The sequence below is a fragment of the Leopardus geoffroyi genome, chromosome D2, assembly GCF_018350155.1.
Source record: "Leopardus geoffroyi isolate Oge1 chromosome D2, O.geoffroyi_Oge1_pat1.0, whole genome shotgun sequence".
NCBI lineage: Eukaryota > Metazoa > Chordata > Mammalia > Carnivora > Felidae > Leopardus > Leopardus geoffroyi.
This window is the reverse complement of record NC_059334.1, coordinates 55287371-55314298: the sequence shown is the minus strand read 5'-3', so window position 1 is coordinate 55314298 and position 26928 is coordinate 55287371. Positions and strand designations below refer to the sequence as shown.

Here is a 26928-nt window from a genome sequence, read left to right as displayed (position 1 = left end):
ACTATATATATTTAAAAAAAATTTTTTTTTTGAGGCTGCAGTTCATCTCTCTGTACACTGAAATTCACTCAATCATGAATTGCATGATCACAAGCTTCTGAAGTGAAATAATTCAGGGCTCATTTCTGTAGATCTGAAGAACTCTGACAGCCTTGGAACAAGTCCATGAACTGTCAGCCTGAGTTTTGCAGTTAAGTGATTGCTGTTAGAGCCACCTGCCCTAACAATTAAAAAAAATTCTCTGGGCCTGAAAACCCTGAGAATGGCAAGTCTGTGCTCTGCTTCTGAAGAGAGGACATTGGAGCAAGGATTGGGAGCATCTCCAAGCACCAGGTGAGATGGCTCAAAATCAGCCTCACCTGCTGCTTGGTGGTGACACTTAGGAAGGCCTTTCCAGGTGGGAGGAAAATGCTCAGCAGAGCCATTTCAGGGGTAGACTTTGGTAACTTGCAATCCCCCCTACACTGCCAGGCTTCCTGCCAAATCCTTGTCCCTCCCTTCTGGGAGCCTGAGAACTCACCCCATAAAGCCAGTCTGGTCATAACATCCTTTAAAGCTCATGGTGATGATGTCAGGGATCAGGTTTTCTGAAGCATTCACTAAGCTGAGTCTTGCACAGAAAGTTTAGAAACCGTTCTGTGGTCACAGAATGAGTACTTGGTTCAGAAGTTGGTTTATATACAAAATGGAATACTACTTGGCAGTGAGAAAGAATGAAATCTGACCTTTTGTAGCAACGTGGATGGAACTGGAGAGTGTGATGCTAAGTGAAATAAGCCATGCAGAGAAAGACAGATACCATATGTTTTCACTCTTATGTGGATCCTGAGAAACTTAACAGAAGACCGTGGGGGAGGGGAAGGGAAAAAAAAAAAAAGAGAGAGAGGGAGAGAGCCAAGCCATAAGAGACTCTTAAAAACTGAGAATAAACTGAGGGTTGATGCGGAGTGGGGGGGGGTGGGGGGTGGGTGATGGGCATTGAGGAGGGCACCTGTTGGGATGAGCCCTGGGTGTTGTATGGAAACCAATTTGACAATAAATTTCATATTTAAAAGAAAAAAAAAAAGAAAAATCCAGGCAGTGTCGCTTTGTCGGGCAGGCAGGCTGTGAAGGTTGTAGAACCTGAGCCCAGCTGAAGCAATGTCACCCCACTTCCCCGCCCCTCCTCCACACCCCCCCCCCCCACCTCCTCCACACACGGTCATCTCTGACTTGGCTACAACTTTGCCTCTGCTCTCGGGTCCCTCCTTTTTACTGGATTTTAGTCTCGAGCCAGCACTCTGCACCTTTTCCTTTTCTAAAGATGAAAACCTCTCAGTCAGTAAACAGATCCTGACTCAGCATTTCCTAATGCCAGGGCACATCTCTGTCCCCATCAGTCTCACCTCATGGGTGTCACTGCTAGGACTTAGACACCAACCCCCCCCCCACCCCCCCCACCCCACCCCCCGGCCCAGCTTAAACCTTTTTCTCCCTTAACCTCCTGACCTGTCTGGTTGCCACCTGCCACAGTCCATGCCTGTGTGCTGACTCCCTCACTAGCTACTTCCCTACTTCCTGCTTGCGTGTTCATCGCTTTTCCTGCAACCTGGCATCTACCACCGCTGCCCTCTGAAACTTGCTCCCACCGGGGATCCTGTGACTCTTCTGCTTTGTTGAACCCCCTTTCTATGCTCTGGTTTTTCTTCCTTCCTTTATGGGTTGAAGCCCTCACATCTCTGGCTTCAGCAACACCTCACTATTCCTTTCTGATTCATCTCCTCTCCGTCCGATAACTCCTGCATCCTTTGGGGGGTCCTTTTTGCTCTTCAGCACGTGATGTCAGCCCTTAACTCTGCCCGCACTTACCCCTCCATCTCCTTGACCTCAGCCATTGCTTTTATGCCGATGGCTTGGGAATTGCACTCCTGCCAGGGCCCCTCACCGGGGCCCCGCTCCTCTATTTCTGCTTGGATGTCTCACTGTCAAAGTTACCATGCCTGAATGGAAACAGCCATCTCTCCCTGCCTTCCCCACCCCAGTCCCTTTACTAACTTCTGTTTGGATCAGTCCAGGCTTGAAACCTTGGTGCCATCTTTGAGGGAGGCAAGATAGGATATGGTTCAGAGAGAACTGCCGGAGTCAGGTGTCCCTAGTCCAAATCCCAACTTGGCCACATGCCAGCTGTGTGACCTCGGGAAGGGTACTTTAACCTCTCTGTGCTTTGGCCCACTTAACTTTTTAAAAAATGGAGGGATAACAGGTTCTTCCTCATATAGTTATTGGGAGGATGAACTGAGGTAATGTATTTGAAGAATTTAGCACAGTACCTGGCACCTAATAAACTCAGAGTAGTTCAGAGTCCCCTTGCATTTCCTGATGGTGTTCCCTCTGCCTGGAACACCCTTCACTTCCCATCTGGCTGACTCCCTCTGAGAGGTCAGTCCAGAATCTCAGTTCCTCAGCTAAGTTGGATGCTGACTCTCAACCCTGGTCATCCTGCATTCTCGTCCCTGGCTCCTTTGCCCTCTCTGCCCACGGGCCATCAGCTCCTTGAAGGCCCGCGCTCTGAGAGGTTCACCCTCATGGCCACAGGACATGTGCACGCATATCCATAGTGCCTTCCTATGACAAGTGACGTGGCTTGGAATAACAGTATCAAAAGTAATTTTATAATCTGTAGACCACACGTGGTATGTTTATTAGCACTCTGTAACCTCTAGTCCTGAATCAAACTCTAATGTGCACTTAGCAATTTAAAAGCCAGATGGTAGATATTTCCATCTTCGCAGGCCATGCAGTTTCTGTTCGAGCTACTCAGCTCTGCCGTTGTAACTCAAAAGCATTCATAGATAATACATAATGAATGGGTGTGGCTATGTCCCAGTAGAACTTTACAAAAGCAGGTGACCAGGCCATAGTTTGCTGACCCATGCTTTAAGTGAAACTGCTTCTGATTGGGAATTTGCAAATACACCCCTCCCCTCCCCCCAGCTGGATCGTTTGGGAGATTTTTGCTTCAGAGCCAGCAGAAGAGCTTCAGCTGACAGCTGTTTCTCACTTCCAGATCCTGTCTCAGAAAGAAGAGTGGGAGAGCAGGACTTGGCACCAGCCCAGGAAAAACCCAGCTCACCTGGAAGGGCTCCTGAAAAAAAGGCAAAGGATGACAGTAGACGGGTGGCCAAGAGCGCTCAGGACCTAAGCGATGTTTCCATGGATGAAGTGGGCATCCCACTCCGGGTACGAGCACTGACCCAGATGTCTTCCGTAGGCTTCCTCTTACACCAGTGACCAGTGTGCACCTGGGTGCGTGTGAGCCCCCCTGTGGTTTGCAAAGGCCTCATAAGGAAGTCCTCGCCACTGCCTGCCCTCCAAGCCTGCTGAGGGCCACAGAGCCTCCCAGAGCTGTGTGCCAGCCTCCTGCCCCACCTCAGTCCTAAGTGCATGACCTCAGAGTGCAGTAGCTTTTCCCCAAAACATGTTAGTGTTAGTAAGTCTCATGAGAAAAGGGTTTTGGGTTCATGTGACTATAGGTAAAGGAGAGTGGGGCAAAGCCAGAGCGGTTTTTCTGCAGCTGAACTTCTGAGAAGCTCCGGGCACATGCGTGTTCAAGGGGAGATGTTGTGGGCATTGTTTCCAAGTCTCTCCCTTCTTTTGTCCATTGGAGCACACTCAGAAATTGTAGATCCGGGATTACAGAACCCTGAAGAGAGTGTGGGGCTCAGGGTCCCTGGTTATGGGTTCAGGAAGACATTTCCCTGGATGAGAGATACCCCATCATCGGGGGTGAGCAAGAAACTAATGGAACCACAGAATGAATACAGGCTGCCCCAGATCTCCCCCTCTGTACTGGGGGGTGCCAGCCTTATGCAGGCCCTAAGGGATTCAATGGAAGCCTGACTTCTGAAGCTGGATTAGAGGGAATCCCATTTTTTGCCATGGGCCCTTCAGAACACTGGCTGCGATGTTTCTCTACAGTTTCCATGTAATGAACGGACTGGATTTTGTTTCCCTTTGGGGGAAGCCAGTAGAAATGGCAGTGGGCTAAGCCTCAGAAGAGCTGTTGTCTGGCCCTAAGTAATGATAAGTATATAATAAATAATAATAGGTCGAAAGGGAATTGTGACAGACAGTAATTGTGGCTACCGCTTGCTGAGTGCACCATCTCATCATTCACCCTACGAGGTGAACGCTGATATAATTCCCATTTTATAGATGAGGAAACAGGACTCAGAGTGATTACGGTCCTGGCCAGGATTGCACATCCTGTGGGGGAAGGAGCAGTCTCTCTGAATCCCATACCCATGCCCCCTAACCATCATGTGGGGCAGCCCTCCCACTCACCTTCTCACCAGCCCTGTGACCTTGGGCATCGTTTCGACTTTGTACCTCATTTCCTCATCTGTAAAGTAGTAGTGAAAATATCTGACCTAACTACCTATCCGTCCCCTTCCTTGTTTTATATTTGTCTCAAAAACAGCCCAGCTTTGTGGTTAAGATGAAAACTCTCTGGCATTGGCTGCTAGAATTGGTTACATTTTAATGTATGTGTTCTAAATCTGGCCCTCTCCAAGGTGACTTAGCTTACTCTGCTACAGAATAACCTGAAATGGGTGGGGGCTTGGCCTGATACGGAAATATCCTTTGTCTTTTATGTTTCTGGGAGGCTTTACTGTGTTTTAGTTGTCTATAAATGAAGACAGATTCTAAGAAATGAAATTTTAAAAAATTGAATGGACACATTTCAAGAGGATCTTTGTTTATTCTTTTCAAAATCTGCATTCTTTTTGGCCACCTATTCAGGTTGGAATCTCTTGGTTTATTCTTAAAAGTTTTGCATTTTTAATAAAGATTTAAATGTAGGCTCACCAAGATGTATAGAGTTACGTGAGTTTTGACGTCAGATGTCACTTTCCATTGTGCTTTCATAATCATGGAGGTTCTGAAACGTGCTGACATTTTCCATTTTATTTTACCCTTTGCCTTTGTTTTTCTCTAGAACACCGAGCGATCAAAAGACTGGTACAAGACCATGTTTAAACAGATCCACAAGCTAAACAGAGGTACTGATTTTCATTTGTAGAAGCTGTGCTGTATTCCTATGTTGACTGATGTGGTGAGGACTTAGACTTGCTTTGCTAGGATGCCAGAAGACTGGGCCCTACGCTCGACCCATTGGGCACCAGCCTGCCTGAGCCCAGCCATGCACCTGCAGAGCAGAGTGGGGAGGGAGCGCTTGTGCCCTGCCTCACATGTGGGATTTTAGGTCAGCTCGCAAGTCCTCCCTCCTGGTTGTCGTGGGCTGCAGCAGGCTGAGCCCAGCATCTGCCTGCCCAGGATGTGAGCAGCGCTGACTCCCACCCGCTTCCAGCTTTCAGCGCAGCTCCCTGTGTCAGCCCGTGACTGCCTTGTAGGCAGAGCAAGTTGAGAAAGCACTGAACCTGGGAGTGAAGAAAACTGGTCTCACCTGGATTCAGTCCCACAAGCACTCATGTGACCTTGGGCCGGTCACATGCCTCTCTGCATTTGTCCCTCTTCCTTTCCTCCAAAGGATGTTGCAGGGTCCAAATGAGCTCGAATTCTTCTAATGAAGGAGAATGTGTGGTGCACCTGTAAGGTGTTAACATGAAAAATAATCTTCCCCGGCTGGGAGCCAGCACTTGGCAGGTAGCCCTGAGAGTCAGTCAAGAGCTGACACACCAAAGCCCGCTGAAGCTCGAAGAGAAGCGCTTCCAAAGCAGGGGTCCCCTGGGCTATCAGCAGGGGATCCAGCATGGTGGGAGAACCCAGGCCAGTGCTCAGGCGGCTCATGACCCCTCCAGCTCCCATGCGCCTGTGCCACCAGTCAGCTGACAGGCAGGGATGCAGCTGAGCTGTGGGGAGGGTGCCCCTCCTCCCAGAGGCAGAGCATCCTGTCATTCCCTGTGGCCAAATCCAGTCTGGCCGCCTGGCAGATGACACATGAAGGCAAAGAGAAAGCATTCTGGTCGATGTTGGCCTGAGCCGCAGCAAATAACCAGTCTCTCTGATTAGCTGCGGCTGCCAGCTAAAGCCACTGTTAATTAGCTCCTGCAGCGTTCACAACGAAGTTGGCCATGCCTCTCTCCAAACCGTTTCAAAATTCCAAGATGCTCAATGTTTCTAAACCAAGGGTAAATCCACTTTGGTTGGGTAGCCGAGCTCAGTCATGGTGGTGATGCCTGAGGCTGGGTCTCCAATTGGGTGACATCAGTTCTGCTGGTCACTTCCTAAAGCTGCTGTCCATTTCCCCCAGCAATCTGTGTTTCTCTCACCTTGAGACCTGGCTTCGGCAGCCCAAATGCCAAGACACAGGTGCATATGTGAACAGTATGTTGTTCTGCCCCACAGGCAGCATCTCTCCTGTTAGAGGGATTAACTCAACCCAAATTACAGGTTCTAAACAAAACTACCTGCCCTAATGGTAGACAGAGATGTGTGAAAAATTAAGAATCCACTTGTTTGTTTGGAAACTTGAAGCTTTGTACTAAATCCCTCTTGCTTACCAGATCCTCTGTATATGTAATTCTTGGTCCAAGAGGAAAAAGGGTGTTGTCTCTTTAGATGTGTCTCAGTAATTCAGGCGAAAGGACTGGATTTTTCAAAGCAATTTGAGTTTCTTTCCTATCACTCGTGAAGCCTAGTACATTCCAGAATTCAAGGGGCCTAAATTGTGCGCGGGTCCCTGTTCGTTCATTCTCTCCATTTGTATCTTCCTCTATTCTCTCTCCCAAACCTGCTCCTCTGCCTAGACACTCCTGAAGAAAACCCTTATTTCCCTACGTACCAATTCCCTGAACTTCCTGAAATCCAGCAAAATTCTGAAGGTACCATAAACTTAGACAGTGTATCTGTTGTCCTAGCCTTAAATTAATTCTTATAGTTCCATTATAGGAATAAGATTTGGCTTTTAGATTTTGTTTTTTATAGTCATTTTCGGTTGGTGAAAGTCTCATTTGCATGATGTGCTATATTAAAATAACTAAGGCCTTTCTAATTCATTAATCTCGTTTTAAGTGTGATGCTGTGTGCTTTAATAACACTAAAATAGGTAATCGTTCAAAAGAGCCAATTGGGGATTTGTCAGTTCCTCCACTTCATGGTGGGTGGTTTCAAAATCCACTGCTTTTCTCTGCTACAGAGGACAATCCCTACACTCCTACCTACCAGTTTCCAGCATCTACTCCTAGTCCTAAATCTGAAGGTAATTAAAGGAAAATCACGTGCCTCTCTTTGTACTGGTGCTGTTACTTTCTTCTTCACCTTGGGGTTTTTTCTGGTGGCTAACGGGCTGTCTCCCAATCTTTTGCTTCCCCCAACCTTGTGTTTTGTGGTATTGCTTCACTCCTCGCTGACTGTATGACCTGAGTCTATCCGGATGGATTTTCATACTGTTCCCTTGGAGTTTACATGATTAATTGGGTAACCGATGTAGCTTAGTTATAATGCTTTGAACGTGTGGGGCTCTGGGAAAAGCTGCCAGTGTTTGGGGTGGTCACATGGTGCTGGTGGCTGGGCAGTGACTCAGGGAGGCTGTTGTGATGCTGATGGGAGCGGGTAGACAGGCCCCCTGTCAACAACAGAAAAATTACCCACTTCCTACGTGTGCAACAACTTGTCGCCGGCCCCCACTTGTCATGGACCCTCAGGGTGCGTCTCCTTGGTAAGGAATTCCCAAAGAGGTTTCCAGGTATGAGGTTCAGCCATGGTGGGAGATGACATCTCTCAAAAATAAGGGTTTTGGCCAAGTGAGAAAATGTTTCGTGAAAGAGCTGGCTAGGAATTTGGACCTGCTGGGAAGGATGGCCACACTTGTATCTAAGACTTTTTTCTGGGGCAAGAAGTCTTGGTGTCAAAGAAGGTTCTAAAAGGTAAGATAAAGGCACCATCCTGAGAATTATCCCGTCCTGGGGATTGTCTGATCTCTGGGTGAGTGACCCAGAGAGCGGGAAATGGAGGGGTACACAGAGGACATTTTATTAAATGCTCTTCTAGGATGAGATGTTGCATGCTCTGAACGTCACTTATTCAACTAGTACCGAGCACTTGCATTGTCCTTGGAACCGAAAATAGTACCACGAATAAGATAAGTCCTCTGTTTTCAGAAGTGCACGTCTGGCAGAGAGGTAGACGCGGCCCCTTCATTGCACTATGTCTGTAGGGGGGCAGCTGCAAGAGCATATGCCCCGAAGGCTGGAGGAAAGCTTGCTGGTGGAAAGGGGGCCCTCCGTACATACCTGGAGAATGTTGATGAGTGAGGCTTTGGTACCAACATTCCTTTTTAGGGACGAAGCCCAGTTCACCCCCCCCCCCCCCCCCCCCCCCCCGTATTTCTGTGCTCTGATTAGCCGAGAAGCCATCCCGCACAGCCCTTCTCATCACTGGTAGATTCGTCCATTCACTCATTCACCAAACTCTCATTGACTACTTAACATGCATGAAATGACACTCTGGGAAGCGTTAGATACAGTTTTAGCTAAAATACCGTATTCCCTTCTGGCTCTGCCCTTGATGTGCTAGTCAGTGGTTTCCAACCTTTTCATGTCTGGATCTGAACGAAAAGAAGTCTACCAAACAAACCCAGGCTTCACATCAGATGCTGATGATTTCATTATAATCAGCAACCTCCCCACTTCCAACAAGAACCTATTTGGTGTGGGGTAACCTCATCTTTTGATCTTGGGGTGCTGATTCCAGCCAAAAGCATTGCTTAAGAAACAGCTGAATGAGGGAGAAATTTTTTTAGGGTAATTTTGACTGTGCAGTGTTTAGTTGGTGCCTCATTTGGACTTGAGAGCCCAGCGCACTCCTAGGGTAGGGGTCCCTTCTGGGGAAGGTGACAAGGGCACTGCAAGCCTGAAGGCACAGTGTTCTGTGGGCAGAGGAAGGCCACCTGGAGAAGTCCTGGGAAGAAATACAGTGACTCCGTCCCACTGGAGGAATGCTGGGGGCCTGCCACAGGCAGGTCAGCCTGGCTGTCTGTCTGAAGCCAGGGTTTCGTGGCCTCACGCCCAGAGCTGCCGTGTCATCGGCTGCCACACCTTAGCAACCCCAGCTGACAATGACGTCTGCTGTTTGGGACACATCAAGTCAGGCGCAAGAGGGAATTGAGGTTATTTTTCCTTGAGGCATAAACAGTAAGGGACGATATGATAGCTTTTCACCCGTAAAGTGGGAAGCGAACCTTAATATTTTTTATTTTCAAAGACCAAAAAGGATGAAATTGTCTTGAAGGATAAAAAGGGAAAAAAATTAGATTGAACATAAAAGATTCATAACAACCAAGATGATTAGGTTTTCACACGAGTTTCTAAGAAGTCTTTTTCCCTGGAGACCTTTTTAAAAATAGGGTAGATTCCATATCGCCCCTGCTCCCTGCTCAAGATGACAGATCCAGACATAGACCACAGACGGATTCAACTAGATGAAGGGCTTTTTACAAATGAGTGAAATGTTTGAGCTAAATCACTTTAAAGAATTGGTATTTTTTAACTTTTTTTTTTTTAAGGTATTAAGAGATTCTCTGGCTTGTGGTTTTGAGGTCGGTAAGCTCTGGCAGGTCCCCCTCAGCCCTGTCGTTGGTACCTGTCGTTGCTACTTCCAACAGGTGGCCCTGAGCTCTGCACACCTTAACGTGGGAGATATTTATGCCTTTCAAAGAAAGGTGTTAAGGACAAATCAGCACCTAACCAGGGTTCTACCCATAGATTTTAATGAGCATGAAAAAATAGCCAGCTTTAATGAGGAAGGCGAGCCATCATTCCAGAGTCTCTCCTTTACGAAGAGCAGGCTGCCGTTGCTGCTGGGTTTTTTGTTTTGCTTGAACTCAGAATCTGAAACTAGAATTACTTTCAGTAAATCTATCAAAACCTAGCCTCAGGGATGCTGCCTCTGCCTAAATTCTAGTTGTTTAGAGGATATAAAAAAAGACTAAGTGTCTGAAAGCTGATTCTCCTAAGTAGTAAAGGACTATGTGAAAGTTTGTTTATGCCAGCTTAGCAACCCTTTCCCCACCCCGCCCAAGTACTACCATGAAAGAGTAAACTTCTATCCAGACTTTCAGAAGATACATAGAATTATGTCTTAATCAGTGAAGTTTAAAATGTACTTTAAAAGAAACCTATAAATTCCAACAGGGCGCGGTCACTTCTAATCATTTTATAATCTTTGAGACCACTCTGTGGGACAGGAGGTCTTTGTTTCATGAGGTAGTTGGGAGTAATTGGGGCTAGGGAATTAACAGAATGGATTCAGGAGACGTATTTCTTGAAATTTCCCTGTATACTCTGGTCACTAGAAAGCTTATCAAAAATAACAATTCCTTTGGGAATAACTCTCAAGTAAGGCTAAGCAAATGAGTTTTACTTCCTTTTTTTTTTTTTTTAAGCCTTCACTTGACCCGCCCTCTCCTCCCCATCATTCCTTCCTCTGTGACCCAAAGCTGCTTGTCTGTGAATTCCATTCTCTTCTCTCTCTCAAAGGCAGATAGATGTCTTTTCGTAGCATCTGGGATGTCACTGGGACAGAAAGATTGTTGGGGTGGGGTGAGAGAGCATAGATGGCCACAAGAGCCAGCCCCACCCACTGCTGCACCCAGATGTGGAGGGGCTGCTATGGAGGGTCTTCAGATGCCCTGCCCCTGGTTTCCTCCTGGAGTAGGAGCCAGAGGAACAAGCTGTGGAGGAGAAGCCTCAGAAATGCTGCCGCTGCCTCTTCCCCTGTCTCCTGCTTTGGGAAACAGCGGTGTGGTGGCTCAAACCTCAGCGGCTCACAAGTCTAATTCTATTAATAATAACAATAACAGCAACAACAATAATGGCATAACCACTGCAGCGACTGTCACGACCACCGTTTATTGAGCCCCTACCGAATACAGGGCCCCACATCCTGAGTGCATCACAACTGTCACCTTGTTTCATCCCTACAGGGACCCCCTGAGGTAAGTCCTCATTTCGTAAATAAAGGGTGTGAGACTCGGGAAACTTATGTAATTGTTCAAGATCACCCAATAAGTAGCAGAGCTAGGTTTCAAACCCAGATCTATAGGACCCCCACACATGGGCTCTTTCTTACTGTTCTACTGCACTGCTGATTCCTCTACCTCTCCTGCTGCACCCTGTGTTCTTGGCTGACCCCTCTTGCCAAGGGCTTTCTGACACCTAACTCCAGACATCCAGCCTGCCTTGCTTCTGAATAGGCTGAGCCAGTGTCTCCCGGGATGATTTCTGGGAGTATGTAAAGAAAGGTCCCCAAGATATTTGATTTGACGTATGGCGAGGACTGGGAACCACTGGCGTGAAGGAATACCACCCTTCCCACCCTCCAAGAAAGAGAAGATACTCGCCAGTGCAATCTGGGGTGTTTGGATATAGAATTCAAGCAGGGAATACAGATCCAAAAGAGTTAGCCTTCCCACTCTAAACATGCCAAATGATGTTGGCTCTCTTGACCCGCTTTATGTCCACAAAATGGCAGAGCTTTTCAAATAATGCCTCCAAGTCAGCATAAAACTGAATATCTGGTGTGTTTTTCCATGGTCCGTGGCCTCTGAGAATACGTTTGGCCATGTCAGGGTAGAGGGCTGTCCTCTTAGCCAAGGGGTAAAGTCCCAGAGACCAGCTTTTCCTCTTGCTTTTGGATGCTTCTTCCACCAGTCAGGCTGATGGTGACCACTGCCACCTCCTGGCGAAGTGTCTCAAGACACCACCCCAAGGCATCCTCAAGTTATGGTGACATATGCAGTAGTGGTCTGTCTCACTGAGCTTTCTCCTTGTTCCTAGATGAGGATGTGCCAGAATAAGGGTTTAGGAGGCTGATTTTTTCCCAGGCACCGAATTAAAGTAATCCTCTACTGGCCTTTCAAGATTTCTAAGAATAGCTTTACTTTGCTGGAGTTCAAGCAAATAGTTCTATTGTGAAAATGCCTGGCCAGGATCTGCACCCCATGCCCCAAGCTCCAGCTAGCTAGCACTGCCCAGAGGAGGCGGACCGAGCTGCCCGGTCACCTTTGCTCTCCTAACGGGAGCTGCGCAGGACAGCTCCGCCCAGCCAGTGCGGAGTCTTGGACGGGCCTGCAAGATAGTTGAGAGGCACTAGCAGCTACTCCCTTTCCACCTCCAAGGGCCAGGAATGCCACTGGAGATGAGGACGGTGAGTCTTTTTCCAGCCCTCTGGTCCTCCCCAGGTCTTCCTCCTTCCCCTTTTTCCCTTCTACACATCATTCTTTCCTTCAGGTTTTTTTTTTTTTTTTTTTTTTTTTTTTTTATGAATTTGTTTTCTGTAGCTACTCTACACCCTATCGGGATCTTTTTTTTTTTAATCCCCTAAAATTTGCCTTTAACCAGAACACAGAAGACAGTTTGGAGAATCTCTCCCTGAGCTCCCTGGACTGTGCCTGACCACCTTACCCCATTTCTCCTTGTGCTCATTCTGCTCTCCCATCCCACCCAGACTTTGTACCCACTTCTGCTTGTATCTTTTTCTTTGAATATTTTTGGTTGTGGGGTGAGTATGTGTCTATCTTGACTCTTTTATCCCTCCTCTTCCTAAGTGTGTGGGGTAAAGCAGGAGAAGGAATTAATTTGTGCAGTAGATAAAGGTTGTGTCAGAAATCAGCCCCTGATGTTAGAAAAATAATTGTAAATTTAGGGGAGCTTGGGTGGCTCAGTGGGTTGTGTGTCCAAATCTTGATTTCAGCTCAGGTCATGATCTCACAGTTTGTGGGATTGAGCTCCATGTGGGGCTCTGTGCTGGTGGTGCGGAGCCGGGCTTGGGATTCTCTCTCCTCTCTCTGCCCCTCCCCTACTCGCTCTCTCTCGAAATAAATGAGTAAACTTTATTTTAAAAAAAAGAGAAAGAGGGGCGCCTGGGTAGTCAGTTGGTTAAGTGTCCGACTTTGGCTCAGGTCATGATCTCGCGGTTTGTGGGTTTGAGCCCCGCGTCGGGCTCTGTGCTGACATCTCAGAGCCTGGAGCCTGCTTTGGATTCTGTGTCTCTCTCTCTCTCTCTCTCTCTGCTCTTCCCCCACTCATGCTCTGTCTCTCAAAAATGAATAAACATTAAAAAAAAAATTTTAAGAAGAGAAAGAAATAGTTGTAAGTCTAAAGGCCTAAGAAATGCATAAAATGAAAATTTGATAAAGGCAAGTGATTATGTAAATACTCCTTTTTGCTCATTATCTCATTTTAGTTACATAATTTTTTATAAAATAATCATTCTCAACCAGCACTTGTTCCAATGTTTTTAAGATTGTTATAAATTCTCAAAAAAGAAACCCAGAAAACCCAGAAAAAAAGTCTTTTTTAGAAGTTCATTTAAAGTCACTGTGGTTGAAAAGGCAATTATGTGCTTCCTGGCAGTTTTAGGAGAGTAGCTGTCCCCAAATCGAGCCTCCAAGGACAGATTGCCAAAGCCTAGAGGGCAATCACTGGTGTGTAAACATCGGAGCCCAGCAGGGGCCTTTGGGTTCCAGAAGTGGATTTTTCACTCTGAGTAAATCCTACTTAGTGTCAGAGCTTCCTGGAAGTCACTGGCACCGGAAGTTCTGGGTGTTGCTGCCGAAGCTTAGTGTTTGCTGCTTGGGGCTCTGGGGCATGGTCAGCATGTGGCTCCACCACAAACAGGAATCACAAGATCCCGGCTCAGCTGAGCCCCCTAAGGCACAGCTTTAAAGAACCCTTGGAGAAACCGTAAAGGCAGGATTTCAGACACAGACAATGTCTGTGTTCACAGACAACTAGAGAAATGTTTCATTTGCTATGTCTTAACCGTGCTTAAAAATACACTCCCTTTGGCTAACTCTAGTGTACAGAAACGCAGAAGAGCGACCCTTGCACCCAGTTTTCCCATTCCTCGGTATTTCTAACTTCTTATCCATCTACCCCAGCGTGGACTCAGTCTGCCAGGAGAAGGTAACAAGAGAAGCAGCAAGTGGATGATGGATGTAGCAAGAGTGACTCAGTTTTACCCTTGTCCCTGGAGACCAGGAGAGAACTAGAAGTGGATGACTCAGAAAACTTGCTTAAGCATCACCAGCAAGGGGATGATGCAGAAAAATGGAGCAAAGGCTCCAAGGGTTGGAAGTCAGTCTGGCCAACACTGTAGTGCGTGACTTGAGTGTCAAAACAGCACCCTCCCCTGCCTCTTCCACAACAACAATTACAAGGGAATAGCCACAGTGTTCCCCACGATTGGGTAGATGAGACTGGGGTGAACCGGAGCACGGAGCACCCATCCCTGTCACAGGGCTGAGAGGCGGCACAGGGAGGTGGAGTCGGAAAGACCTTGAATCCATTCCTGCTTTGTCTTTTTGTCACAGTGAGGCTAAGAGCAAATTTTCTTAACTTCCCTGGACCTAATTTCCTTGTCTATGAGATGAGAGATTTTTATACCTCCAGGAGTTTTTGCAAGAATTAAGTGAGATGATAGTAAATTATCAGCCACTGTTAGGCACTTAATGGAAGCAGCTATTATTTTTATTCACACACATAGGTAAAATTTTCTTACACTAGATTTGTAAGACAAACATAAAAAATTTAAATAAATTTTACATTCCCTGCAACTTGCCCTAATTGCTAGTGTTCAACGGAATCCATGGAACTTCGGTTTGCCCTCTTAAAAGTCAAACTGAAATCCACATGTCAGAGTCGGATCCGATGGACACTGAGAAAGAAACGAAAAGCTCAGAGGCACTCCTGCCCTATGTTGGCCTTGGATGGGTGACAAATAAGAGGTAGCTTTTTGTTTGTTTGTTTTTGTTTTGGGGTTCTTTTTTTTTTTTTTTTTTGGTAAGTTTATTTATTTGAGAGAGCAGGGTAGGGTCAGAGAGAGAATCCCAAGCAGGTTCAGTGCAGAGCCCAACTTGGGGCTCAGTCTCATGAACTGTGAGATCATGACCTGAGCAGAAATCAAGAGTTGGCTGCTTAACCCACTGAGCCACCCAGGCACCCCTAAGAAGTAGCTTTAAGAGTGTTCAGTCACTCAGACGTCTCTTTTGCCTTCACCCCCATTTTTCTCCTTCTGTTCAATACACATACTCTCCAAGCTGTGCTATTTTTTTTTCCCATCTTATAAGAACTATTTGTCGTTTCCTTCTAGCAAATATTTCAGAATTCTACATAAGGAAGCTCTAAGAAGAAGAAAAATTTTTTTTTTAATTTTTTTTTCAACGTTTTTTTAATTTATTTTTGGGACAGAGAGAGACAGAGCATGAACGGGGGAGGGGCAGAGAGAGAGGGAGACACAGAATCGGAAACAGGCTCCAGGCTCTGAGCCATCAGTCCAGAGCCTGACGTGGGGCTCGAACTCACGGACCGCGAGATTGTGACCTGGCTGAAGTCGGACGCTTAACCGACTGCGCCACCCAGGCGCCCCAGAAGAAAATTTTTAAAGAGCTTGGGCTTTGAAACAAGTTGAATATTTAATATTTTGAATGTTTAAATACCATTTTGCCCCCATGAAAATTTTGCTTCTTGCCCCAAGAACCAGGTAATAGTTATACATTAACACTGACCTTACCATCTATGGATAAGCTGTTGCTTCATGATTCAGAGAGAGACAGGGTTTTGAGCTAAAATGCTAGGCTGGATTTTAAGCAGTATGTACTGCTGGTGTTCCTAAGTAAGCTAATTTCTCATTTGGCAGACGCCGTTGTTCCGATCACATCTTTGTAGTCAGAGCTGATGTTTAGTTTTCTCTGACATCGTGTCATTTCAGTACGATAATCAGACATTCTGTGAAAAAACAAAAACAGGCAAGACAAAATACTTCGTAACAGTACCCCACAAATATGTCTGGATATCATTTTATCTCTTCCTTCTGCCCTGTTTTCAAAAGCTAACATAAATAAGCTTGAACCCTCCAAGTCTTGTTCCACTTTGATGTTGACTAGTTCTTACCCTCGAAGCAGAAGGAGGAAAGGAGGGAAAGATTACTTGGTACCTGATACCTTTCCTTTATTTGGGCTGGGAGAGACCTGGGGCAGATGAAAATCAGGAGAGGAAACGGGATAAGAAGCGGTGATAGAGAAACTGTCTTTGAATAATACTCAAAATAATATTTATCTCATGAAACATCCTGGACTTCACTGCTCTGAAACTCAAAGTGATTTGCAGAGAGACAGAACTTGGTTAGCACTTTGTCAACACATTACATTGGATTCTTTGGCTTGTCTTTGTGGGTTACTGTGTGTTCTTTGTTAAAGCTCTTCTGGATTTTAAGGGAAGGAGTTGGGTCTTCATTTCATATTCATGAATTCTTAATTCGGGTTAGCAAGATATTAGAAAATGGGAACAGCCGACTGATTCAGCCTAACTCTTGTTGGAGAAGTGCTTTGGAGGGATTATCGTGGATGTGGTGACTAAATGTCCTACATTTTCAGGACAGTTCCAGTTTAAAAATCTGTTTCCATAAATGTACGTGTGGTCTCATTTTTAGTTCAGGGCGACCACTAACGTGAGTGGCTCAGATCTGGTCTCAGTTCTACAAGTGTCCGTGTCCCAGTGTTCCCCTTACCTAGGGACGTGTGTCTCTCCCCTGGAGAGCAGTCTCACAAAACCATGTGAGTTTGATTTGGTCCAGAGTCATGGTTTAGACACTTAGCCTGAGCAGTACCTTTGCAAAGCAAACCTGCCAGGGTGTGCCATGTTCCAAGACAAGCGAGCTACTCAAGCAACTAGATGGACGTGGAATCAAAACAAATGATTATGAGGGGCTTGTCGAACTGTGTTCTCAGCTGCAGCACCTCTTTAAGTGATACTTAAATGGGACCTCAGAGTATAAATCGGGTCACAGCTGAGGTGGGCAGTTGAACCCACATCACTGGGCCTCTTCATTCCATCTAGTGGTGGTCCTGGGGGACTCTGTGGAACTCAGCAGGCTAGAGCAGAGACTTTCAGCGTGAGCATTCTGGGACCTATCTCCGCCCTTGCGTCCAGCCCAGGCTGGGGACCCTGCATTCTAGCTTTGCTTGTGGAAATTGTCTTGAGGAGGACCTTTGGCTATTTGTCCCCATGCTTCCTTGGTGGCAGGTGGCAATCAGCCCGCAGGGGTCATGAATGTACCTTCCAGCCTCCAGGTCTGCAGACCCTCTTTGGTTGGGTGGGCTCTCAAATGGGGTTTGCGATGGTGTGGCTTCCGGCCCTGGGCCCCTCCTCTGTCTCTCGGGCCCCCGGTGTGGCTGGATGCTGGTGCAGGATGGTGTGAGTGGGGGACATGTCACCTGGTTCTCTTACCTTAGCCAGATTCCTCCTGATTGTGTTTTGTTTTGTTCACTAGATGATGATTCAGATCTGTACTCGCCTCGGTACTCCTTTTCTGAAGACAGTAAGTGACGCAGAATTTTCTGGTCGCGGGGGAGGAAGAGAGGGTGGTGGATGGGGGAGGATATCTTCCTGTTTTTGGTTTCCCCCAGGTTTGAAAGTCTTTTGTACCCACTTTTCTTCTCTAGCAAAATCTCCCCTTTCTGTGCCTCGCTCAAAAAGTGAGATGAGCTACATTGACGGTGAGAAGGTGGTTAAGCGGTCGGCCACACTCCCCCTCCCAACCCGCTCTTCCTCACTCAAATCAAGCCCAGAAAGGTAAGAGCTCTCCCACCCATCATCAGCTGAGATTTAGGGCACTCGCACCCAAGCTAGCAGTGAAGTATTGTCTCTCTCCGCTGGGGCAGGCAGCCTTGGAGGCAAGAGTCAAGCAGACCTGACTTTGAATTCCTGTGCCGTCACTCATGAGCAGTGACTTATTCTGAGTCTCAATGTCCTCATCCGTTAAATGGGCATACGTTTTACACTTATAGGGATGTTGTGAAGATAAAACAATGCATATGATATTTGTAGTAGTACCTGACTAATGGTAATGGCTCAATTAATGTTGCCTGTAATTATCATGTCTTTTTACCCTTCTCACAAGAGAAATCTTAGCTGTAAGATTTGTCATGTGTTTCTATACTCTTTGTGCATACTGAAGGGGCCCATAATTTTAAAATGAAGCCACACATATTAGTATCTATTTGTTTATGTAACGCGTATCACTGAAAGATAAGGCTCGGACTGGTTACGCTGATGGCGTTCATCATCTCCCAATGGCTGTAGTGAATGACCCGCTTTTCTTTGTTGAGTTCTTATGCCTGATGGAGTAACCTTTTTATGCTTTGATAATTAATTTGAAAGGAAAGCTGAGGATGCCCTTACGTCCTGTGGGTAAACACGCAAGTGCATTTATCTTGAGGTTCAGGATATACCTCAAGCACCTACTGGGTACCTTCTGTGTACAGGTTGAGCCGGATACTGTGGGGGAATAGAAGCATATATAAATCATTGTCCCTGCCTTCGAGAAGTTTATAGCTTTGCAGGAAAAAAATAAATATAATCACAGTGCAAAATGCAATAATGTACATGCACTAAAAATTTGCAATTTTTAAGGATTCACATTTCACCTGGAACCCATCCTTGGCTCAGGTTAATTAAGTAGCTGTGCCAAAGGCTGCAGTATTGGTGACTACTGGGGCAGGGTGTGAAACAGGCAAGAACATAGTTGTTAATAGCCAATAACATTTGTTGAGTGGTCACCATGGGCCCGGTGCTCTGCAAAGGGACTTACATGCACTGTCTCATTTAACCCCTACAACATCCCCCTTTTTCAGATGAGGAAACTAAAGTAGCCGTAGGTAAGGTACTTGGCTCAGATCACCACGCCAGCAGCACTGTAGCAGGGACTGGAACCAGAGCCGCCCGGCTCCAGGACCCACGTTCTCTTGCACTGCACTAGCAGGAGTGGGAGGTACAGGCATGCTTGGGGAATGATAAGCTCGAGAGACGAGAGCAAGTGTGGCTGAGGCTGCTTCCCACCCTTCTTCTCGTTCTCTTCTCTCTGCTTCCTGGTGCCTGGTTTTGAGCACAGGACACCTCAAGCCTTTTGTGAAGCGAACGCAGAGACGTAACTGGTTATTTTGAGAAGGAACCCAGCACAACTAAATGCTTCGCGTCCGGTCCGATTTTATGCTTCGGATATAAAAATTCCTTGATTAGACTACAGTCAGCCAAAGCCAGACCGTGTCGGATGCCAATTTTCATGAAAATAGCTCTAATAGGATTTTTTTTCTACAGAAACGACTGGGAGCCCCCAGATAAGAAAGTGGATACAAGGAAATACCGTGCAGAGCCCAAAAGCATTTACGATTATCAGCCGGGCAAGTCTTCCGTTCTGACCAACGAAAAGATGGTAATGTGTATATTAAAGTTCTTTTGTCTCCCCTGCCACGTTCTTTAATCCCGATGCATTGTGCATCTGGGTTACGTTCTTTCTCCCCTGAGGTAGACTCGCTATGTTTCAAAGACCATGAAAACATGAAGCATTTTTACCCTTTTCAGTTTTGCAGGTGTTTATAAATTAAGTCCTGGGAGTCTGCTTTGAAAGAAACCTTATTGTTCTTTGTTGTTCTTTTTGTGCATGATTTGAACTAATTTAAAATCCCCTACTAATGTAAAGATTGATTTTGCTGCTGTCTTTTTAAAAACCTCTAACCATTAATTTATCAGGCTTATTGCTAACTGGACCAGAGTCAGGTTTTTGGTTTTTTTTTTTAAGCGGCTCTTATTTGAACACACATAAATTTTGTAGAAGCTACCGGCACGTCATTAAGAGGTAAATAATGAATCTGATGTTGTGACTTGGGAAAAAAAGACCCAGGCTGTTAGAATATGTCTTGTAGGTCTTCCCCTTCTGCCGAGTGCAGTATTGAGGACGAATCTCCTATTCAATCTGGTTTCTGATTCTCTACACAAGTTCACATCGCCAAGTGATTATAAGTGGGGAAAATGGCCTGTATAGGCATAGAAGACCACCCTGGAAACGAGGCTTCTTCTGCGAAGTGGGAAAGAATTTTTACAAACTGATTAGTTTTGTATCTGCCACTCACGCTTCCCTTTTGTTCACCCTTCGTTAGAAAAGCTGGTTCAGAATTCTGATCATGGTTAAAGGGATTCTCCAAAGCTCTATAAAGATTGCAGCCCTCCAGCCGTGCCAGCAGGATGGAATGATCATGCTGGGGTTTGGTTTTTATTAAAATGCAGTTACCACACTGCGAACAGATTAAGTAGGCCTCTGAAATGCAGGTTCAGATTCTTTTCCCTCCACCTCTTCCACTCTACATGCTTTAAGTAATAATTGATTTGACTTTTACTAAAATAAAAATGTGACATCTTTAAAAGCACAAAAGGATAAGTAATTTTAATTGGGAAGAAAGGTCAACAGTGCACAGAAATGCTTTAGAGCTGTCATTCTTTAGCATCACTGTGCACCAAAGTTATTTTAAGCAAAAAGTTCAGAGATGAGCAGAGAATTTTGCCTCTGGCCCCACAGTGCCCTGGGGGTCCTCTTCCTGTTAGAAGTAGAAGAAAATACATGGCAGAAGTTCACCTTCCACGCCGCTGTTCCTAGAAAGACAGTCATGTGCTTTGGCACATTCATGACACTTGAATCACCAGCCCGGGACGCACCGTCACATATCTACATTTAAATGACTTCAGAGATTCCATAGCCCTAGATTCTATAGGGTGCTTTCGTTTGGGCAATATTATGGTTCATAGGTGATCATCGCTTTCAGGGAAAGCTTGCCCGTTTTCTGAATTTCTTTTTCGTTTCCCCCTCCTTTCCTTGGTTCCTAGTCATTTGACCACCATCCAGAAATAAGAAAAAAACAACATTTTGTTTTTGTGCTTCTCATTGATCCCACAATGGTTACAAACCCTGGAAAGTGACAGTAGTGCCCCTCAGGGGCCTCTGGAGAGTTGTGGTGGCCGCAAACACAGTTGGTGAAGCCCCGCCCGGCGGTCCTACACAGGAAGCTCCCCTGTGTGGTAAACGACCGGGGCCGGCCCGGCGACCGGACGTGAAGGCCCCAGGCGGGCCTGGGAGGAGCACCATGGACAGCCGTTTCATTCAGTGCTGTTCACTCTTTAGCTCTGTTCTTCCTCAGAGAAGTCTTGCAGTTGAGAGAAAAATTTCAGATCTCCTTCATTTCACAGTCTACTCCTCACAGTAGTTGAATTAGTCCTTTATTTTTGAAAATTTTCTCCCTGCTATTTTTGCCACATGAACAGAAAAGTTGGCACGTAAGTGTCCGTGTGTCTTTCCTTTTGGCATCTAGTATCTGGTTTGCCAGAATTTCAGGACACCTCCCACCCCCACCCCTATCAACACACACGCGCGCGCGCGCACACACACACACACACACACACACACACACACACTTTTGTATTGTCGTTAACTGTGGATCAGTATGCTAACTCGTGACAGATGTAGAATCTAAATTTGCTCACAGAAATGTACAACTCCTATTGAGGAGAAAAATGTGTGGTTTTTTTTCCCAATTTGAGGTACTCCTGTCTGCTGACGCTTGCCAATTTCAGTAGCGACCTCACAGGCACATCTACCACAGGGAGGGTGGCAATAGATTGTAGAGGCCGCCTAAGAGCTTGTCTTGTCCCAGGTGCGAAGCTGGACCATCCCCGGCCAGTGAAACACTGTGCTGCCTTCCGAATCCCACACAGTACATTTACAGCCTTCTGGCCTCTTCAGTCATTTAGCCAACTGCTGCGACGTTCTTCATAACTCCTCAGCCCCGCTCATCATAGTCTGAGACCACTGTCTTGCCTTGCGGCCTTGGGATTGGAGGTCTGTTGGTCAGGCCTTGCTTTGTCACAAATGGCCTTTTTCTGGCTTTGTTCCTTTAACTTTCCTCTAAAGTCCCTTAAGAGCTTCAGCTCAATTCAACAAATATATATAGAATAACTTTTATGTGCCAAGCCCTGGCTTAGAGGTTGGGGTCCCTGCCCCCACAGGCATATATTGGGAAGGACAGGAATTAAAATAGTAATTATAGACACGATATAGATTTGGATGTGTAAAACAAGGGGGTTGACCCACCTTGGTTTCTTCCGGTGTACGGTCACTTTGAGTTTCTTCCTGGCTTTTCAAGTTTGTCATTTACCCCTGTTTTAGCTTGGTATCCCCTGCAAACGTAGAGGGTCTGCCTCCTTCTCAGGAACGTGAGAAGGGGATGTCCCTATACTATAAAGAGCGCTGGACCTAGGAGTTGGAAGATCTGAGTTCAAATTCTGAGTCTGCCCTAAGGTATCTTGGGGCAAGTCATTTAACTTTCTGGAACCTCAGTGCTTTCATCTGTAAAATGGGAAGTATTATTTGGCCTGCCAACATTACCGAAGCACTGAGTATTCAAATGAGTATTGAGTGGTATTCCATACTCACTGAAGTGTCGAATGAGAGGATGAAGTGTGGTCATGTGTAAAAGAACTATGAACATTATAAAGTGCTATGGAAATGAACGTACCACATTAAGATTGTTTAATTAAAAATTGAAGCTAGGCTCTGGCTCCTTTCCAAGAAGCAATACCATCCTTGAGGAGAATCAGACATTTTTCTGGCAGGTCATCTGCCTTTTCCAAGGATTTTGCCGAGCTGGGAAAATAGCCCACGGTAGCAGAGAACCAAGCCTGGCGCTGTGGAACCCACCCTGCCTGCCGGTACAGAGCTCACATTCTGCATCCAAAAGGACGTTTTCTATTTGTCCATTCCATAATTGGATCCACAGCTGAGTTACAAATGACAAAATCAAACACAGATGTCAGTGCTGTGTGGTATTCCCTCTTTAACTCTCTCTCTGGGCACCTGCTCTGGGCCTAAGCAGTTGACATGCCTCCTGATTCAGTTCTCAGCACCGTGTTAACCTCCGCAGTTAACAACACTCTGCAAGCAACCTTCGGCAATAAAATGGGTTAATTCTTTCAGGACCTAGTACCAGAACATTCAGGCCATTTCCTGAAAGAGCTGGTACATTTTATTTAAAACAACAACAACCAAAACCTAACCTATTCCTGGGGAGCAGTTTATAAATAGTGTTTAAAAATAATAAACATGACATAGGTTTCATGAAACCCCATCCTGGAAGGGTCTAGGATGCCCCAGGGTCCGAACGGTCCCTCCTGAATAGTTGTGTCCTTAGAGATCTTGTGCCTCATTTCACTGAATACATAAAGAATCCATTTGGAATCCACTATCTTACATCATTTCACAATCCAGTGAGAAGGAACACACCTTCTCCTTCAGGATTTAAGCCCTAAGTCCCTAAAGCCAGTTGGAGGAGGTTTTAATCTGGGTGCAAGAGGACAGACGCCATTTCAGTAGACATTTCCCTCTGATCCCAACTAACTTACATTCAACGAATTTCAGTTAAAGAAAAGTTCTCTGCCTTATCTTCCTCCATTTAAAACAAAAGTAGAAATCATGGTAAAAATTCTTCTAAGGATTTTAGAAGAAGGGTCTGGTCAAGATCACCAAGTTTACAGCCATTTCTACAAACTGCAAAAGGCCTGTTAACAGAATGTTAAGAAAAACGTGTCTGAAGGGGCTACTCTGTGAAGCAGTGTCGTCCAATTTCCTTCACGCGTCATTGCCCCGAGGGAGTGAAGTTTATTTTATATTGTTTTCAATCTTGGTGCAAAATGTATATTTTATATTTCATATTGTTGTCAGAAAATCATCATATCTCTGTCATTTAGTGACTGCCGAGGTTTTCTGAAACATATATACACATATATGAATTTAATGAAGCCATGAGCCTCTGATGCTTTTGTCTGATGTGAACGTACATCTCCAGTTTATTAAGGGGAAACCTGATTTGCTTGTCAGGCATTCATTTGCCGACTAATTATTTCCAGAAACACAAGTGATGCCACAGAGCAAGGAAAACTTTATAAATATCTGACTCCATATGGAATCCCATGGAATCAAATTATCAGTCTGTGTGAACTGCCTCTTAGAGTTATATAAGGTTGAGATATCTAACTAATTTTTGTAACATAACCCAGAAGTTTTTTCCCCCCCTGCTCTGTTGTCTGTCTCGTTCAGCTTTTCCCTCACTTTATTTTTTCCCAGTTCTTTAACATTTATCTGTGAAAACACGAAGTATATTCTGTCTGTATTCATCCCCCATGGATGCTCATTTAAAATGTTTTTACACTTGTGTTCTGTTTTTACCTATATCATCTTTCACTTTACTGTTTATGGGACATGATTTCTCACCTACTCATGTGCCATTAAAGATGCAGTATTAACAAATTGGCTTTTATGAAGTGTTGGTATTTGCATTTCTTTTGAAAACCTTAAGGCAGCTTTGCAAATAAGTACTAAAACTATATACTAGCCAATAAAAATTATTTGCTCTACTCATCTGGCATAGATGGCTAAATGTTTGGTGTGCTCACCAGATTGTTTGCTCCTAACTAACAGCTCTTTGTAAAGAGGAAATAAGGGCTTTCTCTTCTCCCACGATAAAGTTATTGAGGAATATGCTCATATTCCGATCTGTCGTGGAGGTCAGCAGTATGGTGTAAAATTCTCCACCCGTAGTCCATTTGCCTTCTGCCTTAGGGCTGAGAATGATTCACTCACTGCTCTCTACCACCATTTCTCTGTTTTTATAAACCCATCCTCTCCCACCTGTTTTAGCTCCTTGTTTTTGCTGATGTCTGTAAAAATGGATGATTGCTGCTGTTGAATACAGTTGCTATAGATACCCGGAAACCACTGCATCTCTACTGGCCTGTTCCTATGTAATCTTTGCATAATGTTATCCTTCTCTCTCTTCCATTTCCCTATCACCAACCCCTATAGAGTCGGGATATAAGCCCAGAAGAGATAGATTTAAAGAATGAACCTTGGTATAAATTCTTTTCGGAATTGGAGTTTGGGAAACCGGTAAGTTTAATAGCTTCAGTGGTTATAGACACCTTTTTAAATGATGCTGTTGATGCATTGTTGCCGCTAAACAGTCAGATCTATTTGTAAGGAATGCAGGAAGCAGGGAACAGCCATTTCACTTGTCAATAGTGGGACTGTCTATTCTCACTACAACCTGTAAGCTTTTGCCGAGAAAGGACAGTGAGCTCTGGAATTATTTCTTGCCAGAAAATCACAGAGAAACACGACTAAATCATTGCTCAGGACCCCCCACCTTTAGCAACAAATATCACACGCCTTGTGGACAGCGTTATTTCAGCCACTGGTTTGATTACTTAACCAAAGTCTTTATGGCAAACTGAAGATAAGCAGGAAAATGCATTACACACTGGGAAGACCAGCATTGTCAGTGCTTTAAAAAGAAAAAAAAAAATTTTTAAGTACATGTGCAAGGGAAGTGCCCAAAAGGGCCTTTGTGTGTAGATGTGATCCACAAATACATCCCTGTTATAGGTGACTCAGGGAATGATCTACAAGTTAGGGTAATATTTCCCAAAATTTGAAATGGGAGTTAGGCTCAACACTAAATGTGCTACAGTTCCTAATGTTTTGCAGCTTCCCTGTGATGTCTCTGAGTTGGCCTTGGTGCAAACTGATTTTTGGCACTGACAGGAGGATTTTCTTAGCCCTGCACCCAGAGGGGTATCAAACAGAAGGGAGAATTGAGTCATTTTTCCACTGGAGATGGCTAGAAACTGACCCTAAACCTCCAGTTACTTTAAAGTCTTACTACAGCTGCAAAAAGAATTTATGGGTGGAGGAATTAAGTGTATATATATGTAAAAAAACCATTTTGTCAGATGCTTGTATGAAACTTTAAACATTGAAGCCAGCACTGGAATCACTGGGGCTTGGAATGATAGTTTTATTTGCAGACAGGAATTTATAGCTCAATAAAATGTTACATTCCATGGTGTACATTTTTCATTAAGATGAAGCCAAAGACAGATGCAGCGGCTGCTGTGGAACTGCTAATTTGATTCAGCGATGCTGAGCTTTGTTAGGAAGTTGAGGCATCTTCTGAGTTAGGAGCGCCTGACTTACAAACATCCTGCTGGTGGGAACAAGTTTCCTTCCTGCTCACCCTGTCCTGGATGCCTCTTAGCGGCTAAGCTGTCCTGAGTGAACAGCGCCACCTAGTGCAGTATAGAGGGATGTGTCTAACCTGGAGTCTGCACCCTCTTCTCTCCCTAGCTGTGGTGCACGCCTCATTTCTCCTTTCTCTCCCTTTTTCCTTTGCTGTTCACCATTCAGACTTCACTGAAGTCCACCTCAGGCAACCTTCTCCACCCTCAAAAATTTAACCGTATCTTAACCCTTTTCTTTTTCTTAAAACTTGTTCAAACATCTCACACGAAAAGCTACTTCTGAATCGTGTGGTCCCTTCCCCCTCTGCCAAAGGAACAAAACAAAACAAAAAAAAAGACCATGATCGGTATATGTAATAACAATGCCATACCTTCATCAGGGTAAGCAAAAGCTATTAGCTTTAAATTCTGTGTAATGGAGAGTCCATGTCATAGATTTTGGAAGCTCCTCTCAGAATTCACAAATTGCTAGCCATTTCTCATTTGCCAAATAACTAAATTAGTTTTATCTGAAATGTTAACTTTTAGAGAAAGATGCGAAACAATTTTTATCATGTGATTGGTTTGTTTTACTGAATCTGTAATTGCAAATAATTCTGTTTTTGTTAGCAAAGGGCAGTATTTGAGTCCCAGCATACATTAAATAGGCTCTGTGAATAGCTTGGTAGACAAACACTGTTTCTGCTGGAAAGTGTGGTCTGAGAATCACACAACCAATCCAAATAAATGTTGAGGACACCGTCCATTTGTGTAGTGAGACCTTCCTAGAATTTGTATTGCTACTGTTGTTCTAGCTGCCTCTTAATTATTTAAAGACTTAGTGATCCTTTTCCAAAACGTCATTTCCTCTGAAGCCATGATGTTCCTTGCACAGATCTTAGAGCCCTTCTAAAATGGGACTTTTTGTGTGGGTTTTTTAAAGTAATAAAAGATAATACTGTTGAAGACTTGCCAAAATAACTTAATGCCCATATCCTGAGGAACAGTTTTGAGACGAGTGGCTCCTTATGTTCTAGAAAGAAGCATCTGA

The 26928-nt window shown here is 45.1% G+C and overlaps 1 protein-coding gene across 50 annotated transcripts in view; it reads left to right on the top strand.

Annotated features, from left to right (window-relative positions):
• The window catches only part of SORBS1 (sorbin and SH3 domain containing 1), a 231542-nt gene that overhangs the window by 149608 nt on the left and 55006 nt on the right, over positions 1-26928 (top strand). For 31 of the 50 annotated variants that reach the window (XM_045438318.1, XM_045438311.1, XM_045438300.1 and 28 more), the window contains 8 exons: positions 3047-3219; positions 4979-5042; positions 6750-6824; positions 7139-7201; positions 17272-17319; positions 17444-17573; positions 19098-19212; positions 24685-24768. In XM_045438318.1, the coding sequence (XP_045294274.1) occupies positions 3047-3219; positions 4979-5042; positions 6750-6824; positions 7139-7201; positions 17272-17319; positions 17444-17573; positions 19098-19212; positions 24685-24768 (752 nt within the window). The remainder of the gene's footprint in view (positions 1-3046; positions 3220-4978; positions 5043-6749; positions 6825-7138; positions 7202-17271; positions 17320-17443; positions 17574-19097; positions 19213-24684; positions 24769-26928) is intronic. The other 19 variants (XM_045438321.1, XM_045438324.1, XM_045438320.1 and 16 more) reach the window with 3 other exon arrangements.